This window comes from Myotis yumanensis, unplaced genomic scaffold (assembly GCF_028538775.1).
Source record: "Myotis yumanensis isolate MYYU_CA2020_CCGP unplaced genomic scaffold, mMyoYum1.0.hap1 SCAF_4, whole genome shotgun sequence".
NCBI classification, from domain to species: Eukaryota; Metazoa; Chordata; class Mammalia; order Chiroptera; family Vespertilionidae; genus Myotis; species Myotis yumanensis.
In genome coordinates this window covers 24,998,116-25,021,749 of record NW_027223755.1, presented here as the reverse complement: position 1 = coordinate 25,021,749, position 23,634 = coordinate 24,998,116, and the positions used below count along the sequence as shown (strand labels likewise).

General features: G+C 39.2%; 1 protein-coding gene across 2 annotated transcripts in view; it reads left to right on the top strand.

Moving 5' to 3' along the window:
- The window catches only part of ADCY2 (adenylate cyclase 2), a 283,755-nt gene that overhangs the window by 123,986 nt on the left and 136,135 nt on the right, over positions 1-23,634 (top strand). For both annotated transcript variants that reach the window (XM_070411956.1, XM_070411955.1), the window contains exon 4: positions 19,000-19,149. In XM_070411956.1, the coding sequence (XP_070268057.1) occupies positions 19,000-19,149 (150 nt within the window). The remainder of the gene's footprint in view (positions 1-18,999; positions 19,150-23,634) is intronic.

The following is a 23,634-nucleotide window of genomic DNA, read 5'->3' as shown; positions in this document are numbered from 1 at the left end:
CTTTTATATTTATTTCTTAGTGGTTAATGTCTTGCTCTTGTTAACTGATAATTATCATTTATTTTAACTATTCCTAAAACTTAGGATTTCTAGAGTCAGACTAATAGATATTCTGTTGTTATGCATACCTTTGATAAAGCTATTTATTTTATATTAATCTTTTGGAATGAGACTAACTTCTACATACCCAATTCTTTTAAGAAAATTAGATCAATTTGGAGATAATAGACATCTTTGCAATATTGAATCTTTTCATCCATGAATATGATCTATCCCTTCATTTATTAATATAACTAGAGGCCTGGTGCACAAAAATTTGTGCACTTGGGGGAGGGGGGGTCCCTCAGCCCGACCTGTGCCCTCTCGCATTCTGGGACCCCTCGGGGGATGACCACTTGCTGGCTTAGGCCTGCTCCCCAGGGTATTGGGCCTAAGATGGCAATCAGACATCCATCTGGCAGCCCGGCAGCCCTCAGGGGATGTCCACTTGCCAGCGGGGAGCAGACCTAAGCTGCAGTCAGACATTCTTAGCGCTGCTGAGGAGGCAGGAGAGGCTCCCACCACCACCACTGTACTGGAGGCATCAGCCTGGCTTGTGGCTGAGCAGAGCTCCCCCATGTGGGAGTGCACTGACCACCAGAGAGCAGCTCCTACATTGAGCATCTGCCCCCTGGTGGTCAGTGTGTGTCATAGTGACCAGTCATTCCCAGTCTTTCTGCTGTTAGGGTCAGTTTGCATATTACCCTTTTACTATATAAGATAGAGGCCTGGTGCACAGGTGGGGGCTGGCTGGTTTGCCTTGAAGGGTGTCCTGGATCAGGGTGGGGGTCCTGTTGGGTGCCTGGCCAGCCTGGGTGAGGGGCTGATGGCTCTTTTCAGGCTGGCCACACCCCCTTTAGGGTGGGGGTCCCAACTGGGGTGCCTGGCCAGCCTGGATGAGGGGCTGATGGCTGTTTCCAGGCTGGCCACATCCCCTTTAGGGTGGGGGTCCCCACTGGGGGGCCTGGCCAGTCTGGGTGAGGGGCTGAGGGCCATTTTCAGGCTAGCGGGCAACTGAAGCTCCCAGCCTCTCCTTTTTTTCTTGTTTTTTTTTATTCTGAGATTTATTTACCTTCTATAATTGAAACATTGTTGCCTTCACTGATGCTCCCAGCTCTGAGGCCGTGGCCGGCTGAAAGCAGGTATCTGGGGTTTGTTTAGCTTCTATAATTGAAACATTGTTGCTTTCGGGCTCAGAGCCGGGCCATGGCAGGCGGGGAACCTTGGCTTCCTCCATCACTGGAGCAAGCAAGCCTCCTGCTTGCTTCAGCTCCCTGGCTGCTGGCCACCATCTTGGTTGGCAGTTAATTTGCATATCGCCCTGATTAGCCAATGGGAAGCGTAGCGGAGGTATGGTTAATTACCCTTTTTGTCTTTTATTAGATAGGATTATCAATATAATATTAAAAACAAGGCTTTGTAAAAAAATAAATTTCAACTTTATTTTTATAATCAAATAAGTACCATGGACCATCTTTCCCAAAATGTTCTATTTTAAAACCAAGGCTAAAAAGAAATTCCAATGTACTATAAATAATCAAATCTATTGGAAAACAAAATTACTACCTTTAAAATGAACTACCTCTATAATATTGGTGTTTTTTTTAAGAATTCAGTAACATTGAGTCTGTTCATGCAGGTGTGCCCATGTGTCTGCGTGTGCATGCCTGGCTATTTTTGGCACATGGATCTATTCTCTTTCTATTTATGAAAGCAACAAGGAAGTATGATTTAGATTGAAGTGTGTTGGAATTGATCCTCTGGGTACGGTGTCCTGGGGTTAGACTCTACCAGAAGCCGGCCAGGCTGAGCATCCTCTGCCTGCCCTTCTCCGGCCCCCATGGAAGTGGAGCCAGAAATGTTTCTCTCTGGTTCACTGTGCTGTACACAGGCCCTCCCAGGAGAGGGATGGCAGTAACAGAGCTGTCACGGGGCTGCCACAGATGGTTCTGTGCTAAATCTGCAGCCTCAGATGGACCCAGTGAATGCCTCCTTGGGAGAGGGGTGAGGTGGCTGGCAACTGTGTTCATGTCACTCCAGAGACAGCCTTTGTGGGTCAGTGAGCAGAAGGAGGCCCATTAATTACAGATGGCAAAGTCCTCCCTTTCTCCCTCTTGCGTCTGCATTTCTAGATTTGCATCTGGAATCAACAGGACAGTGACATGCTAGATGGTTTAGGTAAAGCAGGATTACCAAAACTAAGGAATCCTCTCATGATGCCTTGCATAAAAGCCTGAAATAAAATCCAATAATTCCATGGGTTCTTGGGTAAATAAAAATAATAGCTACCAGAGAGTTTGCTGTGTGCCAGACACTGTACAAAGCAATATTATTCAGCATATTATTTTGTTTTAAATGTAATATACAAAACTGCAGCATTCCTGCTTTATGGGACATGCAGCTGAGACTCAGATAGTTTAAGGTACTTGCTAAAGGTCACACAATTTAAGTGAAGGCAGAAATTGAACCGTTTTATTCACAAGCACATATATCATCATCATCATCATCATCATTGTTAAGGACTTTCTTAACTAGGGAAATAATTTTAAGCACATCCTGAAATATAAAACAGATTTCATTTACCAAGTAGAAGTAGCAAACCTATTTAAAATGGACAGTCTCTATTTAGGAACTTTGTGTGCAGGTGTGGTTTGCCTGAATAGATTCATCTTCACTGAAAATGCAACTTCTTCATTCCATGGCGCCTCTCAGTGTATGTCTTCATTAAGAAGTTCCCCCTTCTCAGGATGCCCAGTTCCTTTCTCATTAATTTTTATTGAAAATTATTCCCTTTTCCTTTGGTTCATGATAGAGATGTTGTTATTCTCTGTCTCTCGTTTTTTCTTCATAAACTATCTCATTCTCTCGGAACCAGATAAATGGGATCACTGAAGTGTTCAGTGTGGCCAGGGAAAGCCAATCTGGTCACATTTTAGGGCAGACCTCTGGGATTAGGATGGTTATAATACATTAAAGTAAATGAGCGTTTTTCTATTTTAATTTAATATTAGATCTATGATTAAAAAAAACCAAGACAAGACAGCCCTTAGAGCATGTGTGTGAAGCTACCCCGTGATCTGTGGAACACATTAAGCTAGATTAACCCTGCATTTGGGATATTTCAAAGCAATTTACCCTCCATCAAATTGGTTATCACACATATATGTGGTTTTGATATGCATATCACTGGGATGGAGGCTTTTTCTAAAAGGAAAGGGTGTCTGTGATTTGAACTCAAGGAATAAAGTAATATGATGAATTTGGCACATTGTGGGTGGAGCCAGCAGGTGTGAAAACTGTTGACTCTTGGCTTTACCAAGTATCAGAGAACACCCTCCAGCTGGGCTCTTTTCCCCTTGACTTATACTTTCTTATCACTACCAGTATTAAGATAATACAGTGAAAATAATAAATAAGTTAAAGCAAAGCTTAGAAAAATTAAGGAACAGTTTGCCTCCCAAAAAGGAGGGACAAGGAAACTTTGGGAATCTGTAACCAGACTCCAGTGCACCAGAGAAAAGAGAGTGAAAAGCACTTCAATTTTGATGGCTGACAAGAGTGAGAGGAAGGTGGATCCCCAGGGGGTCTGCAGAGAAAGAAGGTAGGAGATATGTAGCTAAGGGCTGGGACAGAGGGCAGGTGTGGACCCACCTACACGTGTCAAAGAAGGAACCTTCCTTGGTTCTCAGCAAAGGCCTCCCACTTTCAGCAGTGCTTTCTCAGCTAACAAGCTGAGGGCTCTCGCTGTGTACTTCTTGCCATCCTGGACAATTTATCCACAAAACACACAGATCAAGACTTCTGAAATAAGAATGCTTCTAATGTGGGTCACTGGCATTTTATTTCCTGGCACGCAGTGTCTCCAAGAGCACTCTGAAGTGTTAGCTTGTGCAGTGTGGTGCCTGTGGTCACAAGGAAAGAAAAGTCTGGAGTCAGCTCCCAGCACTTTTTTATTTAGGAAATTCTATAAATACGGCATTGAGGTCTCCCCAGCGTAACACTTAGCTGTTTATGCTCACCTTTTCCATACACTGAAATATTTTCACGTGTTCCTACATCCTGCCTGGGCATACTATTTTAAAGAGAAGTTACTCCCTTTAGCGAGTTTTTTGTTTTGTCTGGTTGTTTGAGTATTTTTGCAATAACTGTGTTCTTAATTTACCTAATTTCTCTGAAGTCACTATTTTAGAATTGTGGGTGTGTTATTTTCAGAGCTTGCTTTTACATAACTCTACAGTGTGAGCAGTCTTAATTCTGGGGACTCCCCTTCGTGTCCAGGTTTCATATTTGGTGTGCCAGCCTCGGTGCTTGCCCCTCCCCATTCCTTCCACTCCTCCAGGCTCCCCACAGGGTAGAGCTCCTTGGAAACTAATGGTGGAAGGTGATGGGGTACAAAGTCACTATGAGAACCTTGTGGTCTGTCCTAGTGGCCTAGTAGGAGTGTTGGGAGTAAAAGCAGACAGTGGCAACTAGAAGTGGCCCAGACATATTTCCTATCAAAGTGATAAATGCATTGTCTTTTGCTGTAACAATATCCCCTTGGATTGGTGAGTCTTAAAAAAGTTACTTAACCTCAGTGCCTCAGTTTTCTCGTCTGTTCAGTGGGGTAATAGAGAGCCACAGAGGGAGAGCTCCTGATACTAAATATAAACACGGAGACTTCAGGCCCACCCAGTGGTGTTTGGTGCTCATGTGACATTAGGAAGAAAAGTTAGGGATGCATATTGTCATCACTACATCAATCACTCAAGTAGTAAGTCGAAGTGTTATAGCTAAGAATCTATAGATTAACTGAAATGGAATGCACAAGAAGAAAAATCAATTGGCCCAAAAGAAAGAAGAAAAGAGGAAGAGAGGAATATAAAGCAGATGGGACAAGCATAAAACAACTGGTAAGACAGTAGACCTAAACCCACTCCCGTTATTAAAATGAATGGAGGAAACACACTAAGTAAGAGGTAAGTATTATCAGAATAGATAAAAATCAAGATCCAATTATATGCTATTTTCAAGAGATGCACTTTAAATATAAAGACGTACAGGGTAAAGATAAAAGGTAGAACGTACATCATATGAACAAGCACTATAAGGCTGGAGTGGTCATATTAAGGGAGGTTGGAGAGGGCAATGGGGGAAAAAGGGACATATATATAATTAATTATATAGAGATTTATTAAATATATTATTCAAGACCCAGAGAATTACCAGACATTTCAATCATATAATGCTGCTTTCATTAGGAAGACATACACCAACATGTATGTACTTCAAGTAGTTGAAAATAAAACAATAAAATTAAAAAGAGTAGAAGACAAATCCTCTTAGAATGAATTGGTCATACTTAGGGAGGAAATAACATCCATCTTACATAAACCAATTTTTTAAAAGAAATGGAAAGAATACTTCTCAACTCTTTTTTTAAAGTTTATTTTTTTATTGTTGAGGACAGCATAACCCAGATACCAAAACCTGATAAAGATATTCAAAAGAAAGAGACTGATCTGTATGCCTAATGAATTTATATGCAAAATCTTTATTAAAATTTTAGCAATCAAATCCACTAATATATACAAAACATAATATATCTTGACAACCTTGGGTTTATTCCAAGAACATAGGGTTGGTTTAACTTTTGAAAGTAATCAATTTAGTCGACCACATTTACAAAATAAAGGAAAACAACTATTGCAGTGAATGGAAAAAGCACTTGGCAAAATACATTACCATTCTATAATAAAAACGCTCAGCGATTTAGAAGAGAAGGAACACTTTCAAACCATTAGCAGGCATAGGTGAAATACATACAGTTAACATGTTACTCAATGGTCAAGTATTAAAGACTTGCCCTTTCAGATCTGGAACAAGGCACCTCTGTTCAATATTTTACTGCAGGTCATACAAGTGAAATGGGGCAAGAAAAAGAAATAAAAGGCAGAAAATATAGAAAGTAACAAGGAAAACTGTGTCTCTTCATAGAGAACTAATTATTTACATTGAAAAACTGAAAGAAATCAGTTAAACACCTAGGAGAACTAATATGCAAATATACCAAGGTTAAAGAGTGCAAAGAAATATACAAAGAGTAATTGTATTTTTATATAATTGGCAGGAAAAGGTAAAAAAGAGAAGTAAAAATATAATTCCCTTTTTAGTTAAGTTAAAAACCAAAATATTTAATAATAAATTTCAAAAAAGACAAGTGAGATCTCTAAATTTAAAACTACAGTTTTCAAAAGACATTTTAAAACTTTAGTAAATGAAGTAATATATTGTGTTCATAGCTTGGGAACCTCAAAATTATTATAATGTAAATTTTCTCGATTATTGTTTATATTCACTTAATCCCAAGTATAAATTCAGCAGACTTTTTTGTAGAAATACCTAAATATATTATAAAACTTATGTTGAAATATAAAGGACTTAGGATAGTTCAAGTACTTACTTTGGTTAGCTTTAGTATTCAAGACAGGGTGGTGTTACATACAGACCAAGGGGTCAGATAATGGGACAGTATAGGGAATTCCTAAACAGACCTGTATATACACACGGGGAAAAACAAAAAACCCTCTCACTCACCATATAAAGATGTTAAATCCACATGAATCATCTAATTGTAGGTAAATACAAAAATTAAAACTGTAAAGTTTCTAAATGAAAACAAAAATCCATCTTTGTTGGGGGCTAAAATAGATGAGTTTTGAGGGTAAGCCATGGAAAATAATTACTTTGAAGAACCAAAATGTTCTCATCAAAAACACTGTTTAGATCATGAACAAGAAAACCAAAGATAGGAAAACAAACATAGGTCTGACAAAAATCTTTTACCCGGAATATATAAAGAATTTCTATAATTCAATAGGAAAAACGACCAAAATAAAAACAAAGGACAAAAGATCTGAACAGACATCTCACAAAAGATGACATAAGCCCATGAAAGGGGGCTCAGATTCATTAAATTAAAGTCAAAATGATGTAATAGCACCCTCAGACCAAAATGGCTTAGTTTAAAAAAATGACAACACCAACCATTGGTAAGATTGTCCTATGTGACCAGCACCTACTTACTGCCTACAATCACCATGTCTAACATTGGTTCTTCTGGAGTGAAAATATATTCTTCATTTTGTTGTTTTCTAAATACCCACCTTATATTTCAGTAGCTCTAGGATAGAGCAATAATCATAAAGGTGGGCTTTATATATGAAGTGAGGAAATGCAGGCCTCCTTATGAAAGAAAAATACTGTACTCAATTGTGTGTTAGACAAGAATAAGCTTGCCCCCAAAATCAGCCACCTTTATATTTTTTTTCTGTCTCAAGACTGAACAAGAAAACCAAAGATAGGAAAACAAACATAGGTCTGACTGTGATTATATGGCTGTGATTATATTTTGAAAGAAAATGATGTATTGATTTTATCTTATTTTTTGTGGCAAAGCAGCATTGTAAGTTTGGACTGATCCGTAACAAGATGATAGATGAAGTTTCAGGGTTGAGAATAACAATTCTATTAAATTATTGGTGGGGAAATTCACATCAGAATTGTAATTTTAAAAAGCAGTGAGTTTTAAGGTCTCAGATGAGTTTGCAGACCTGCCTGTTTTGTCAGCTTCTCTCCGTCATCTATCTTTATCCTCACTATCTTTTTTTCCCCAGGGTTTCCTCAGCATAGGCATATGTGTGTACCGGGTGATTCTAAGTCAATCCCTGAATTCTGACAAACGTGATAGAAAGAAAAGGCACAGTTAATTCAATTCTGTCATATTTGCTATAGGGCTTGATTTAGGCAAAGAAAACAAACTAATCTAATAAGCAGCAGATAGGGACCTTGAGGGTTCATTTAATTTGCCCCAACTGTCTATATGCACGACCATCAGATAAAGGCCTATAGCCAGGTGGCTCTGTGTCTGCAGACAGCGGTAGGTGATCTGTTATCACACCACACATGTGAATGAAGAGAAATCTTGAAATGATGGCAATGGGCTGTCAGTCTGTTCTCTGTATCTAGAGTCTGTTTCTATTTTGTTTGGTAGTTCATTTTTGTTCATTAGATTCCACATATGAGTGAAATCATATGGTGCTTGTCTCTCTCTGGCTGACTTATTTCACTGAGCATGAGAACTCTGGTGTGGACCTCTCTACAGCACTTCCCTTGTTTGCACTCTGCAGTCTGTAATTAATTATTGACTTAATGAGTTTACACATCCATTGTCCTTGTCCCCACACAGAATTTAATTTGCACAAGAGCATTTTTCCATCTTGTCCTCAATAAAATATTTGCTGCATAAATGACCCCATGAACAGACCTTCACCAGGAAAGTGGGATTTTCTATATTTGGGAAGTATTCACCTAAAAAAACCTGAATTTATTAAAGAAAACAATCAAACTCTTATAAAAAGAACTGGCCTCTTTACCGTCTTCGATCAATAGATCAATATCATGAACCTTGTTTCATAGTAGGAGGAAAGATTATGTCTAAGAAAGAATGGAGCCTCGAGGTCAGTATCTAAGGATGGAATCCAGAGTCTGCTAAATGCTATCTATTTGTGCCCTAACTGCTTCTCTAAGCCAATTATTTGAGACATTGATATATCCTTCTAAATTTATTTGCCTTTATTCCCCTTCTTTTTAATGTTTTCTTTGTCCTTTAAGGCAAAGTAGCTTACAAGCAGATAGTGGTTTTGTTAATCACTTCATTACAATTGTGCTCTTATAATGAATACATGGCAGCCGGCACCCAAACACCTGCCCACACCCAGTGTCAGCTCATGGAAATAAAGTAGGAATCCATTCATGAACAACAGTGTTTTTATTAAAAAGTGGTCAACACTGGAGTTACTTTCTATATTGAACAAGCACATTTCTTACCGACCATTGTCATCACTAACTTCCAATCATTATTTTAATATGTATATGTTAATATTTTAAGGAACCATTTCCCATAAATCTTTATTTATGTTGTTTCTGTTAATCTCATAAGCCTCAGAAATATTTAGGATCATTTCAGTCGTCTTTTTCCAAACCTACGTGAAGTGTTTTTGGTTTCTGGCTTTGTGAAATGGTGAGAACCCTCAAGGAAAGAGCAATCTGTTATTTTTTTTCTCACATATCTTCTGGTTGGAGATAAAAATTTCTCTCTGATGTTCAAAAACAGAAGTACAAGTGTTTGACATCTCCTGAGTTCTGAGTGTCTGCAAGTTACAAACGACTTAAATACTACCAAATTATGTAGGCATGCCAGATATTTTATATAGTGATGCTTTTAAAGCAATACTTTGTCACTTTTCTCAGAGTCTGAGGAGCACAATCTCTCTGGAGGCCTCCCCAGCAGGAAGTCTCTGCAAGGGCCTTGCCCTGTTTTTGAAGTCCCCTCTCCTGCAGAGGGGAGGTGGGGCAAGCCCTGCCTCTACAGGGTGAGAGAGAGAGAGAGAGAGAGAGAGAGAGAGAGAGAAAGAGAGAGATACACCTCCATAAAATTCTCAGTAGGTGTCATTCTGCCACCATATATTTCTTTACATGCTGAGGAATTGATATATTTTTTCTTCCTTCCAGCCTTTCACAGTTGGCAAGCTATATGTCATAGTTGCTTTCGCAAGAAAGTAGAAAGTAATTCTTTAAATGTCCATTTCTCGGATAGATAACCTGAGGCACAAATTTACAGCCTTGCTAGGAGGTATGTTTCCATGATAATCAAGTGCCCTATCATTTGATTTAGCCTATGGTGGGGCATTGGAACCCAAGTCAACACAAAACTTCAAGTTCATGCTCATAAGTAGCTTCTTGTTCCCTCACTAAAGACACAATTGGTATTTATAAGAGGGATCCAATTACCAAGTGAGTAGTTTCTGGAACTGTCTACTAGTTTCTTGAAAACATGTGAACAATGAGAAAAAACCTAAAATGTTGTCCTAAAACTTCATTCTGAGATTTCCTCATCTGTGGGTGGCAGAGAAGTGGAGAGGCTGAGCCTGTGAGCTCTGCATTCTGACCGCCTGGATTCCCAGGGTACCCAGGAGTCAGTCTCTTCCCTCTCTTACCCCACATCTCCATCTATAAAATGGGCCATTAAAGCAATTAAATGGATTAATAAATGGCTTTTACTTGAAACAATGCTTGGTCCGATGTAAATGCCGTGTATACCTGAGCTGGCATTTTAGCTGCTGCTATTATTAATTTTGTTTTTTGTTTTTGTTTTTGTGGTTTTTTTTTAATATATTTTATTGATTTTTTACAGAGAGGAAGGGAGAGAGATAGAGAGTTAGAAATATCGATGAGAGAAAAACATCGATCAGCTGCCTCCTGCACATCTCCCACCGGGGATATGCCCGCAACCCAGGTACTTGCCCTTGCCCAGAATTAAACCTGGGACCTTTCAGTCCGCAGGCCGACGCTCTATCCACTGAGCCAAACCGGTTTCGGCAATTATTAATTTTGTTGTTGTTATTATTATTATTATTTTTAACTAGTGTTCACATAATTATCACAGATGATGTATCCCTGAGGTTATGGTCTCTATTTTGTTGATGAATTGAAGTCATTAATATTTTAAAATCAGTCCTCTCTTTATTTCAAACAGCAATTAAGATGGGCTACATACAAACGATACAGCCATATTATTCTGATTCCACATAGGCCAGGAGAGTGAGGCAAAGGAAAACCAAGGGACTGAGGGAAAGCAAATCAGCTCTATGAGCAGTTTTTGGAGCTCCCTTAACAGCCAAGCTCAAAATACTTGTTTCAGGCCAGAGCTGTACCAGGAGAAAAACCCAGAAATCTCTCTCTTGATCATTTATTTTTTAACTGTCTGAAGGGCAAGGAAATAAAATTCAGCTTTTGCTGTTCCTCCCTTTCTCTGTCAATTGCTATTTCTGGTGTCTGCCTGAAGGTAAGGGAGCAGGATGCAGGGGCCAGGTTAAGGCTGGGATGGTGGTTTGGGCAGGATTCAAAGCAAATGTTCAGGCAGTTTCTGGTGGAAACCACACAGAGCCCTCTTTGAGAAGTAGGTACCCCCAGACTCCATCCTCTAAAGCTCCTTAGCAATTGGGAAGATTCAGAGCTGCTATGAGTAGCTCATGGACCATTAGGGGTCCCAGCACTGCTCCTTGCTGCCCCCTGCACTCAAGTCTCCCTAGTAGAGACTTTCTTTTCCTAATAGTGAAACAAGATAGGATGACATATGCAATAGGAGCATCGAGTTGGTATAGACCATTCATTCATTCATTCATTCATTCTCATTGATTCCTTCAAGGACCATGTATGGGACATCTGTGTGCCTTGCATCATGCTTGATGATGGAAAAGTCACTGCTCTTAATTGCAAAGTCTAATGAAGGAACACCCTGCCTTTCTGCAGAACTCTCATCTTTCCTTAGAAGCAATGATACTGCGCACCAGTGTGTCAGTTTCTCAGGGCTGCTGTAACACATTTCTACAAACTCAATGACTTAAAATTGACTTACTCTCTCACAGTTCAGATGGCCAGAGCCAAAAATCAAAGTGTCCTCAGCATTCCCTTCGAAAGCTGTGGGTGGGAGGAATCCTTTCTCTCTTCCTGCCCCCCCACAACACACACAGCTCCTGGTGGCCCCAGCTGTCCTATCTCACACTACTAATTTCTGCCTCAGTCTTTATACTACTAATTTCTGCCTCAGTCTCCACACTACTTTCCCTGTCTTCTCTCCTTATAAGGACACTTGCCATAGGAGTTAGATTTACCCTAATCCAGGATGATCTCATCTCCTGTCCTTTCTGAGTAGAGTTACATTCACAGATTCTAGGTGGACATACCTTTTTTTTTAAACAGGAGAGTACCATTCAATCCAGTACCATCAAAAAAATAGTACCTGAAAAACTGTGGTACATCTGCACAATGGAATACTATGCTGCTGTAAAAAAGAAAGAACGCTTACCATTTGCAACAGAATGGATGGACATGGAGAACATTATGCTAAGCAAAATAAGCCAGTCGGAGAAAGATAAATATCACATGATTTCACTCATTTGTGGAATATAATGACCAACAAAAACTGATGAACAAAAATAGATCCAGAGACAGAGAAGCATCAAACAGACCGTTAAACCTCAGAGGGAAGGCAGGGGAGGTGGGCGGGGGGTGGGGGGTAAGATCAACCAAAGGACTTGTATGCATGCATATAAGCATAACCTATGGATACAGACAATAGGGGGGTGAGGGCATGTGCTGGGCGGGGTCAATGGAGGGAAAAAGAGACATATGTAATACTTTAAACAATAAAGAATTTTTTAAAATAGTACCTGAGCAAAATCTGCTTTGACATTATTTATTATATTCTCATAACTATACAGTCAGTTCCTTGAGGGAAAGAACATGTCACCTTGTTCATAATGCTCTCTCTTAATCCCTCTAGCTAGTACACTCTGGATGTCTTCCCAGTGTGGCTGGATTTGCTTCTCTCAACTTACAGACCTTCACACATGGAGCAACCTCATTCCCACCTTTTAGTAGTTATTTCAAGGCCAACCTTCTAGAAGTTGCTCCCACACATAACTCAATCTACTTCCCCAACTCAAACCTCTCCTGACATTATTATCTCCATAAAGAGGTTAATTTTTCTCAGATTGGTTTGAACTTCTCCTCTTATTGGTTTGCCAGCGTCGTTACGGTACATTCCATACATAGCTTTTATGTATAATCTTAAGTCATTGGCAGTATACCAAACACACACAGAAAACTACAGGTAACAGAAGCTTATGCCACAACATAGGGAAGGCCATGTTTGCTGACTCAATCGGGATACCCCAGTCACATGAGTCATGCTTACATTTGGCTGCAGGAAACAGAAAACCAGATTACAGAGGTTTAAACAAATGTGAATTTATTTGCCTCAAGTAAAATGAAATATGAAGGTAGAGGACTACTGATGTAGGTCCAGCGGATTAATGAAATCAGTATTGATGCTTCCAGGAGTCCGTTGGCTTTTCTCTCACAGTCATGTGGGAGCTCCTGAAGATCTAGCCATTTCATCTACATTCAGAGCAAGTAGAATGAGTAGGAAAGTGGAAATTTCCCATGAATTACATCTGCTCCTTTTTACTAGGAAATTAAAGCTGGCACAGGGATTCTTCCTCTTCTAAAGCCAATTTCATTCACATCTGCTTTTACTCCTAGTTATATAAAAACTTGGAAACACGAAAGTTTGAATTTCCACCCTTTGTAGTGGGAGGTGTCAGGGGATAAAGAGTGGGAAAGGTCTCGACTAGTTGATCAGAAAGCTCCAGCACAGTCATCCATAAGCTCTTGTTAAACATGAGGAGGATGTATTTAGACAGGGTACACACCATATTTCTGACGGTACCCCCAGGTGTTTTACTACCATATGTTCTGCTACAGCCCCTGCTACAGTGTTCTCCTGTGATCCTGCATCCAGTGATGATGTGGGGTGAAAATGATGGAGAAACCTGAAAAAATTATGCAGATTATATTTTCTGTGCATTCGTTAACTAATCAATTATTAAGCAAAATTTAATAAAAGTAAAAATATTTAATTATTTATATAATTTAATAAAATTTAATATTGTTTATGAAAGATAGAGTTTAACATTTAAATCTAAATTTGGTCAATGATCATGTAAATGCAATGGTTTTTTATTAGTGAAGGCTACACCTGTAAACGCTGAAGTGTTACCCTTAATATTAATCCCATCTTAATCAGGTTTGTTAATCTAAATGCTATCAGATTTAGGATGCTGATTTTCTCTAACAAAGGAACAAAAGAATGAATTATAACTTCAGAATGTTCATTTATTAACTGGTTTCAACTTGCTGATTTCTGTTTTCCAGTTGTCTTAGAAACTACTGAATGTTTGCTATTTGCTTTCAAAATTAAACGTATGCTCACATGAGAGGTAAAAGCCCCATCACTCTGAATGTGCATTTGAGAATATTCCTTTAGAAGTTGCAGGGGAACCTGCCCTTCCTAGAAGTGATGTTACCCTATGCACATAGTCTTCAATCCCTACCTCTGGTCTTAATTCATCCGTTATTACAGGTTGTCTGAGATTCCCTTTGACTATTTAGATGGGAGTAAGTGAGGTTGGCCTTGGCTCATCTCTTACTAATCTCATTCTGTCTCTTTCCCCCCACCATACCCTATCACTTAGTCTCAGCTTTATCTAAGTTAATTTTTTAGCTCTCTTTCTACAGCCTTCACCTCCCTCCCAAATCAGTGTAAGAACCCTCCTAAAAGAGTGGAAGGCTCACTTTCTTTTGGTTTTAAGAATTACACCATACCTCACATTGTTAGTTTGAATAGCAAGGCCCACCTCCTTTGGGAGAAGCTCATCCTCCTTAGCATTATCCATAATTCCCTCTGTTATTAAATCCTCAGCTCTTTCCTAACCTGAATTCTTTCATTGTTCTGGCAGTATTGAAGTTTAGTAGTCTACTTTTTCATCTGAGTTAGTTTCTTCAATGGTAGTACACAGTGTATACACTTGGGGAGATTTATGTTAAAAAAAATAATACCCTACTGACTCTCCAGGAATGGGCTCTGGGCACATATTTTTTAAACTGCCAAGTGATTGTAATGCATAGCCTGTTTCAGAACCATGGTACTGTGAGCCCTTGTGAGGAAAAGACCTTGACGAAGCTTTATCTTTCCAATTGCTAAAAGTGAATCAGAAGATGTATTTGTAAGGCACCTACAATTGACAGCATGCTTTTAAAAGATAAGTCTTTGATTCTCTAAATAAAACACAGTTTGTGCATGAAATTTATATTTGCATATTATGGTGATGTTTTCATTAGATTCATTATAGTTCTAAACAATGGCAAAGGTCATGTGCAGAATTGGATGTAATTTATGTATATTACCAAATAGGAAAGATAAGCAGGTTATGAAAGGTATATTTAAATCCGTGGCTGGTGGAGTTATAAATAAATTGCTCTTAATATAAAGAATGATGTAATCAGACAGAAGACCTGTCTCCTGGGGAAGCCTGTCCACACAGGTAGTGTCTGTCCACCTGGGAGTGTTTACTCCGCAGGGAGTGGCCCTCAGTCAGGGAAGCTCTGAAGTGTGATGTTGTTAGTAATCCAAACTTTACCAGATTTGAAAGGCTGACTTGCTCTAACAAAAGCAAAGAAGAATGATATTTAAACCTAGAATGCTAACTGCTTAATTTATCATGAAGAATAGACCATCAGGTAGACCGGATAGCTGTATGAAACTACCTCCTGGCTTTTCTCTTTGAAGCAAAAATCTACTCTATCTGAAAGTTACCCGTGAGCATGGAGACAGCACAGGTGGCACGAGAACTAAATGTTTAAGGCAATGTTTCTCCACCTACCTCCATTACTATTCCCCTAAGGGGCCTCTTTTAGATATTTTTCTCTACCTCACCGCCGCCCCTGAAATTCTATTGCATATTTATTTATGTGATGTATGCATTTCTGTGTTTTATATATTTAGTACATTTTCTTTTTTTATTTTTCTCTCCCCAAGAACCAATATTTGCCCCCTTGGGAGTGAGATGGCCCATATTGAGAATGCACTGTTTAAGACATCAATTTTCAAAAGCCTAAAGCAGGGGTCCTCAAACTTTTTAAACAGTGGGCCAGTTCACTGTCCCTCAGACCGTTGGAGGGCCAGACTAAAGTTTAAAAATAAACTATGAACAAATTCCTATGCACACTGCACATATCTTATTTTGAAGTAAAAAAACAAAACGGGAACAAATACAATATTTGTATTTACATGTGGCCCTCGGGCCGTAATTTAAGGACCCCTGGCCTAAAGTATAATTCCACTAGAGCAGCGATTCTCAACCGATGGGTCGAGACCCCTATGGGGGTTGAATGACCCTTTCATAGGGGTCGCCTAAGACCATCCTGCATATCAGATATTTACATTACGATTCATAACAGTAGCAAAATTACAGTTACAAAGTAGCAATGAAAATAATTTTATGGTTGGGGGTTACAACATGAGGAACTGTATTTAAAGGGCCAGAAGGTTGAGAACCACTGCACTAGAGGAATGCACCAACCAGATGGGCCAGGTGGGCAATGGCTTTGAGCCTGGAGAGATGGAACCCCAAAAGGGATGAGTGGAGCTGGAGGTAGGACATGCGGTAAAGTTGAATATGCAGATGGGGTGGGATGTATAAAGAGTTCAATGTAAGATAAATCTGTGAGACATTAAAGTGGGGATGCCAGCTCCTCTCAGTCCAGACATCAGAAGGAGGATCTGGGTTAAAGGTCTACCTTTAGGAATTTGTGCTATTTAGATAGTGTTGAAAAAGCCAGGTGTACAGATGACTCTGTGTGAAAGAAATTGGGTGGGGGGGTTTAAAGGGAAGGGGTCATACACAGAAGCCTGGAGAGTAAAGCATTTGAGTCACAGAAGGTGGAGTCACCTAGGCATACTCTAGGGAAAGCAGAGCCTAGGTTGCCAAGAGAGGTCGGTATTCTCGGCCAGAGAAAGGGACCGGCTGCTGCTGAGGGTGTTTGCTCAGGAGTCACGGTAGTGAGGGCACAAAGAAGTTAATGAGTTTGGCAAAATTAAAGGTGATCAGTGACCTTGACAAGAGGAGAGGTGGTATCTTGAGATTGCTACATCATTTGAAGTGAGATATGGACAGTCAGAGGTCACAAAAGTAGAAAGAGCTTAAGTAGACAACCTTTGAGGTTTGGCTTTAAAGAGAAAATGAGAAGTGGAGAAGTAGGAAAGATTGTATGTGTTAAGGGAGGGTACTGCTTGGTTAGGAGCAGGCTTACTTGCTGCTTGGACTGATATAATGAGGGAGAGATTGATGACATAGAAGTTGTCGGGAATGAACTAGAGCCTGGAATCCCTGTTGCCTGGTGACAACTGATTAATCAAGGTCATGGGCCAGGGCTGTGTGTTTTTCTTATGCATGGAAGTTAACAAGTGTTCTTCTTGCAATTGGTGGAATTTGGTGGTCAAATTTCAACTATAAAAAGCAACTTCTAAATGCATATTCTAAAATCTAACTGTTTCCTCCATTCCAATTCTCCCATGTGGTTCTGATGCCTGGCACGTTTTTCCCCATCAGCATCTTTCAGTGCAGTGATTGCCTATAGAAATTTTTGAGGTGTGAAACTATTCCCTAGAGCAAGCCCAGCATTTCAAATGTTCTGCTCAGCGAAACACAACCATCAGGACCCAGGACTATAGGAAGCTCTGCGTCTGCCTGCCTTTTCTTTCTAGTGTTAACGATTATTTATCAGACTACTTTCTCTTTTAGATACTCATTCAACTTTTCTGCTGCTTCTATTTAACTTCATATCTCACATGGTCTTGTTAAATCATAAAGACAGAATTTTCCTCAAATAGCTAAAATGCACAGTGAGATAGTAAATATTGCTCTAATTGGTTAAGCCTGATTTACATATAATACAAAATAAAAAGAACTTCGTTAATTGTTAAGTAGGATTTCCACTCTTTATTATGCTCCTTAAAATTAGTACTTCTGGATTGGTCATCTAATAATTTTGCTCTCGATTTTTTTTTAGTGGACAGGTTTATTACCTAATAATAAACCTGGCCACTAAATGGAAGTGAGTGTTTTTAACTTCTTATACATGTTCTCTGGAATTCTAGTAGCCTTGGGATTTGTTTCATTCCTGGAGTAAAATATGTCTTCACACCATCAGGAAGCATGTTAATTCATCGCAGAAATAACATTTAGACTTGGAATCACTAGAGGGTTTTAAAATATGATTAAGATGGTCCCGGATGAGGGATGGAACTATGTCTCTTATTTTATTTATAGGCTGAAAAAGTGTGTGTGAAGCCCCATCTGGAAGCCTTTGTAAATTATCATTTCATGTGACTTTTTACCTCTCAGGAGGTAAAATGTATACTCCATTTTTGGGGGACGAGACCTTGAATGGAACTGAACTCATGTGGTATGTTAGATTGCTGCTTCTTGTCTCTCAGGAAGACAAGTAGACTGGAAGAGGAAGCTCCTGCTATCGATAATGCCCAGGCAGGACTTTAACCCAGAAGGTTAAACCCATAGCTACTCTGAGATGTGTCTTCTAAAAATTCACACAATACTCCTTTCAGATCAGATTTACTTTGCAGAAACAAACACCTCTGTAGAAGCTGCAAGCAAGTCTCATATATTTTTGATCTAATCAAACATACCTTCTCTGGGTTTACAAAGGTGAAAATAGGTAGTGTGCCCATTATGATTTGAATAGCTTTCTATTCTGTTTAATTAATTAATATATTTATTGACTTTGTTGAAACTGTACTTCTTTGTGATGTGGTTTCCAAACTGTTTCCAAACTGAGGCACCCAGGGTGCCTCATCATATTATAAATGCTCAGGGGAAACACAGCGGCACTTGACATCTGCCAGACATCATAAACCACAAGCTCAAGGTAGCTCATGGTTTCAACATTAGATGACACTGCATTCCTTTTGTTCAAAAGCTGGGTTTTTGGCAGTTGTTGTGACAAAAACCAGTACATGCAGAAATCAGGACAAGAATAAGAAATGTGAGTGGTGATGTCAAATTGGAATCTAAGTCTTGTGATGTTATGCAGTACTCAACAAGCACATATCTACTGAGGGCCCATAATAAGTCACTGGTTATTAAAGAGTGAATTAAAGTATTTTATTTTATTTCAGTATATGTGTTGGCTTCTCCCCCAGCACCCCCAATAACCACAGAGTTGTCATGTCATCAGCAAATCACATGGCTGAGCCCACAGATAAGGGAGGGACTGCCAAGCCAACTATCAAAGGGCATGGATCCCAGAAGGGGATAGAATCCCTAAAGGCAATAGCTGTTCCTGTTAAGTAAATAAGAATGTTCCTTTGGACATAGAAATGAAATTAACTTCCCACAGAGACATCTCTTGGGAGACTGTTGCTAATGTGCATTTTGTTATTGCTGTATCCAAGAGTTAAACACTCACCCTATTGAGTGACTCTTTCTGTGTCCTTAGATCCTGGCCAACGTGATCATCTTCATCTGTGGGAACCTGGCGGGAGCATACCACAAGCACCTCATGGAACTTGCTCTGCAGCAAACATATCAGGACACGTGCAATTGCATTAAGTCCCGGATCAAATTGGAGTTTGAAAAACGTCAGCAGGTAAAATACATTTCAATCTTAATTCCACATTTTTTAGGTATTCTATGGTGATATTGTTACTGTTAATATCAAGTATGCAGTTCACTCATTCACAGGCATCAGAAAGAACCCAGAGTAGCCCATGCCCAGAGTGGCTGTGCACTGAGCAGAGTTATAAAATAAAGAGCAAATTCCAAGCAACAAAAATATATTTTTTTTAAAAAGGCAGAAAGCAAAAAAGGGATATTCTGAAGAAAAATAAGACTTACATTAAAGATGTTTAATAATACTGGGTGTACCAGTTAATAATGGCGGATTTTGTAATAAAAGAAAACACTATAATTTCAAGAGAAACATCAAAAGTGCTTTATTCAAAGTAATGTCCATCGCTAGCTACACATATCCGCCATCTTTCAGGTAATTTGTGGATACCGTCCCAATATAACTTTTCTTGTTTTGAGGCAAACCATTCAGAGACCCAATTTTCCACTTCTTCCTATGTTTTGAAGTGCTGCTCATAAAGTGTGTGTGCCATCGATCAGAACAAGTGGTAATCTGAAGGAGAAAGGTCTGGTGAATATAGCAGATGGGTTAATACTTCCCAGACAAGATCTTTTAACATGTCTTTAACTGGTTTTGAAGTGTGTGATGGTGCGTCATCATGAAGCAAAATTACTTTGCCATGTCTTCTGACACATTCTGGTCATTTCACGATCAAAGCGTGGTTCAAATTGATTATTTGTTGTCAGTAGCGATCAGTATTAACGGTTTCACCTGGTTTTAGAAGCTCATAATACACCACACCTTCCTGATGCCACCAAACGCAGAGCATTGTCTTCTTTCTGAAGCCATTTGGCCTTTCAGTCGATGTTGATGGTTGACCTGGATTAGCCCATATATTGTGCATTTGGGATTCTCAAAATAAATCCACTTTTCATCACCGGTCACAATGCAAAAAAAAGACTTTCATGCCATTGAAGCAACATTTTACTGATGACTTTTCGGTTTTCCATTTGTCTTTGTTCAGTTGATGTGGCACCCATTTTCCTTCCTTTGAAATCTTTCCCATTGCTTGTAAATTATTAGAAATTGTTTGCTAAGCGATGTTTAATTTTTCTGCAAGTTGTTTTTGAGTGTGATACACATCTTCGTCCAATAATGCTTGTAATTGTTGGTCTTCAAACTTTTTCAGTTGACATGGACGTTCTTCACCTTTCACATTGAAATCATCACTTTTAAAGCATTTAAACCAGCATTCACAAGTATCTTGATATGGAGCGTGTTCACCATAAGCTTCCCAAAGTATACGATAACTTTTTCTTCAAAATAATGAATTAAAACTTCCTGCAAATGCTTTTTTTTGGCACGAAATTCAACATTTTTAAGCATAAAAATATCTATGTTAATACCTTCAGAAAATTTGACATATGAAGTTTTGAAGCTTCCTGTCAATACAACAAAATAGCATACATATCAAATCGCATATATATCAATAAATGTGTAACTCCATCTATTGAAAAAATCCGCATTATTAACCGGTACACGTAGTATATAATTTTATACCACCAATGTATTTTATTATCAATATTAGGAGTCAACTCCCAGGGTCTGGTGCCTAGAATGTAGTACTTTTCTTGTTAGGGCTACAGGAAATATGTTTCTAGAATTATAATGAATGCTTGTACTTTTTTCAGACCAACGTTGATGTAAATAAATAGGAATGAAAATTTATCTTAATAAATCTATAATATATGATCTGATAGATATAAGGAGACCAATAAAAATTGACCAGTGGCAATCTGTGTCTTTCATACAAAGGAGCAGGCCCTGAGACCATGAGGAGGACTGGTCCCTCCATAGACCAGTTTAAGCATCTCACAAACCAAATTAATGCCCAAGGGTTCTGAGTGTCACTCCCAGCCCAACGCTTTGCCACATGCCATCTTTGCTTCATCTACAGTCACATGACAAACAGCAGTGCCCTTAAAAGTGCTGCCTTCAGGGGTAGGATGGATTCTAAGCAAAATAATTTGTTTCAGCCTCAATTTGGATAAAATTACTACCATTCATTTTAATATTATATAATCCATTGATTAGAGAAATAAAAGTACATTGGAGTGAAACACAAACGTGCTTAGCATAAGGCAGGGTGCCAGGTGATGGTGCCTTGCCATAGTCTTAGCCCTAACAGCCGCCTACCTAGCTGCCTGAGAGCTCACTGCCACACTAAGGGTCTCAGGGGTCCATTTCCCAGGGTCCTCATCTCTCTAGCATTATCCTGAAACTAGACTGTGAATTGTTTGGTGACAAGGGCCGTCTATTAAATTATTATTTTTCTTTATATTCTTAGAACCTAGTCCAGATCCTTGCATGGAGTAGGCAAGGAGACATGCTTTTAAACACCAAGTGACAAAATGCCTAAATATATTCTACACTGGCTTGCTCTCTTTTTCTCTCTCTATGGTCAATCTTCACAATGCAACCATTAATATAAATGTAGTTATCCATCATCCTACAACTATATCCTTTGACACTTTGGATTCCTCATAGTTTATAGCAATCCCTGGAGTACTACTCACACCCTCACGATGCACTATTCATAATCTCTCCTGACTTCTCTGCAAGTTAAATGTAATCTCTGAACACTCCACCCCTTGTGATTGCTCTGAACAAACTCAGATACTATCTTCCCCTCATGAAGCTCACTTATATCATCATTCACTAAAGTAACACTGGTCATGTTAAATCTGCAAAGAATAAAACAAAGATAAAGAGCAAAAATGTGCACCTCCTTATTCTCCCAGGCCTGTATTCCTCTCTCCAAAAGTTTCAACTATGATTTTGGCTGAAGTATTTGTATGAACTTTTAGGCTTGTTGTCATGGAAGTGATCAATATCCTTCCAGTAGGGAGTGTAGAGACAGAATTTTGAGTGTGTGTGTTATGAATGACACAATTTTAATGTCAAATATAAGATGCAAGCTTGAAATCGCCTGGCCTGTTAACTTGATCCAGATCTGCTAAGACCATACATTTAAACCAGCCTGTATTAAGATGATTGGTTCATGGGTACAGCTGTGATGACAGTCTTCAGGGTAATGGATCTTTAAAGCAGTGCTAGATTTTAACATTGATGAGTATAGCACTTAACATAATTTCTCTTTCATTCTTTTCCAGTAAATTTTATTAACAAGTTGAGGGGGAATATGTTAAGGGGGGTTATTTAGGAGTGAATGTTCCATAAGGTGGGTCAGAACAAAGAGACAAATGTCCACAGCAGATTCTACTCTTTCAAAGGGGGCAGATAGGTCCATAAACACTCAAAACTTGGACTCTGAGGACAAAACTTTCAAATGAGTGCACTTTCTGAAAAGTTATGAGTGGGATTTTGAATGTCTTATTGAAAAACAAAGGGAAATCCTTTCATTAGAGAGCAACATGCTTCATCAGCTGACATAAATGAACAAAAAATATGGCAACTTCCATATGAGAGAGAATTGATGGATCTCTCAAAGTTGGTTGCTAATGAATAATTTAAAACTTAAATTATTTAAAACTTGCCTTTAAATAAAGTTTGCTTTTTATATGCCTTCCTGAAATATGTTCCTATCATTTCCACTGTAAATTAGAATTTTAGCTACTATCTTCTGCCTTTAGTGACATCATGATTTAATTTGATTGGATTGGAAAATGAATAAGAGAATGAAGATTATAGAGGCCAAATAAAGAATATTATTGTGCAAAAAATAGAAAGACACCAATTTTATGGAATTTTGTGGGTATTTTCTCTAGAGAATGATGAGTTTAATTATTTCATCACTTACTATCTTTTTTTTACTGGTGAAGTAGAGCGATGGGCTGGATTTCCTTCTAAATCTAATGAAATAATGGCTAATACAAACTTCCAGCTGAGAGTGCATTTGGAGAACTTGCTTTTCTGTGGCTTCAGAGAAAGTTCTGTACTTGCTCCCTATTTAGCCTTTCTTTACTGGAACACTCCTGGGTAGAGAGAAGAGGAATTTGAAAATCAGATGCTAACATGTATGTCTCCAGTGTCACTTGGACCCTGCAAGGCAGGACCCAGGCCTGATCCTGTCACACCCCCTCTCCCAGGGGAGTGCTCGGGCTTCTGGAAGGCAGGGAACCCGCACACTTCTCTGAACCCCAGAGCCCTTTACATGTGTGCAAGTGGGAGGTTCGGCGCCTGTCAGGGATGTGGTTAGAGCAGTGGTCAGCAAACTGCGGCCCCTTGAGTGTGGCTCTTCCACAAAATACCACGTGCGGGTGCGCACGTACAGTGCGATTGAAACTTCATGGCCACACTCAAGGGGCCAAAGAACTGCATGTGGCTCGCGAGCCACAGTTTGCCGACTGGGTTAGAGGGTTTATATGTTATGAGGGAGCCTAATTGTCCATTACACCTGCCCCAGGATTCTCGAGTTCTATGAATGTTAATGAATTCTGCTGAGATTAGATTTGCAAAAAAAAAATGCAGATGAAAAACACA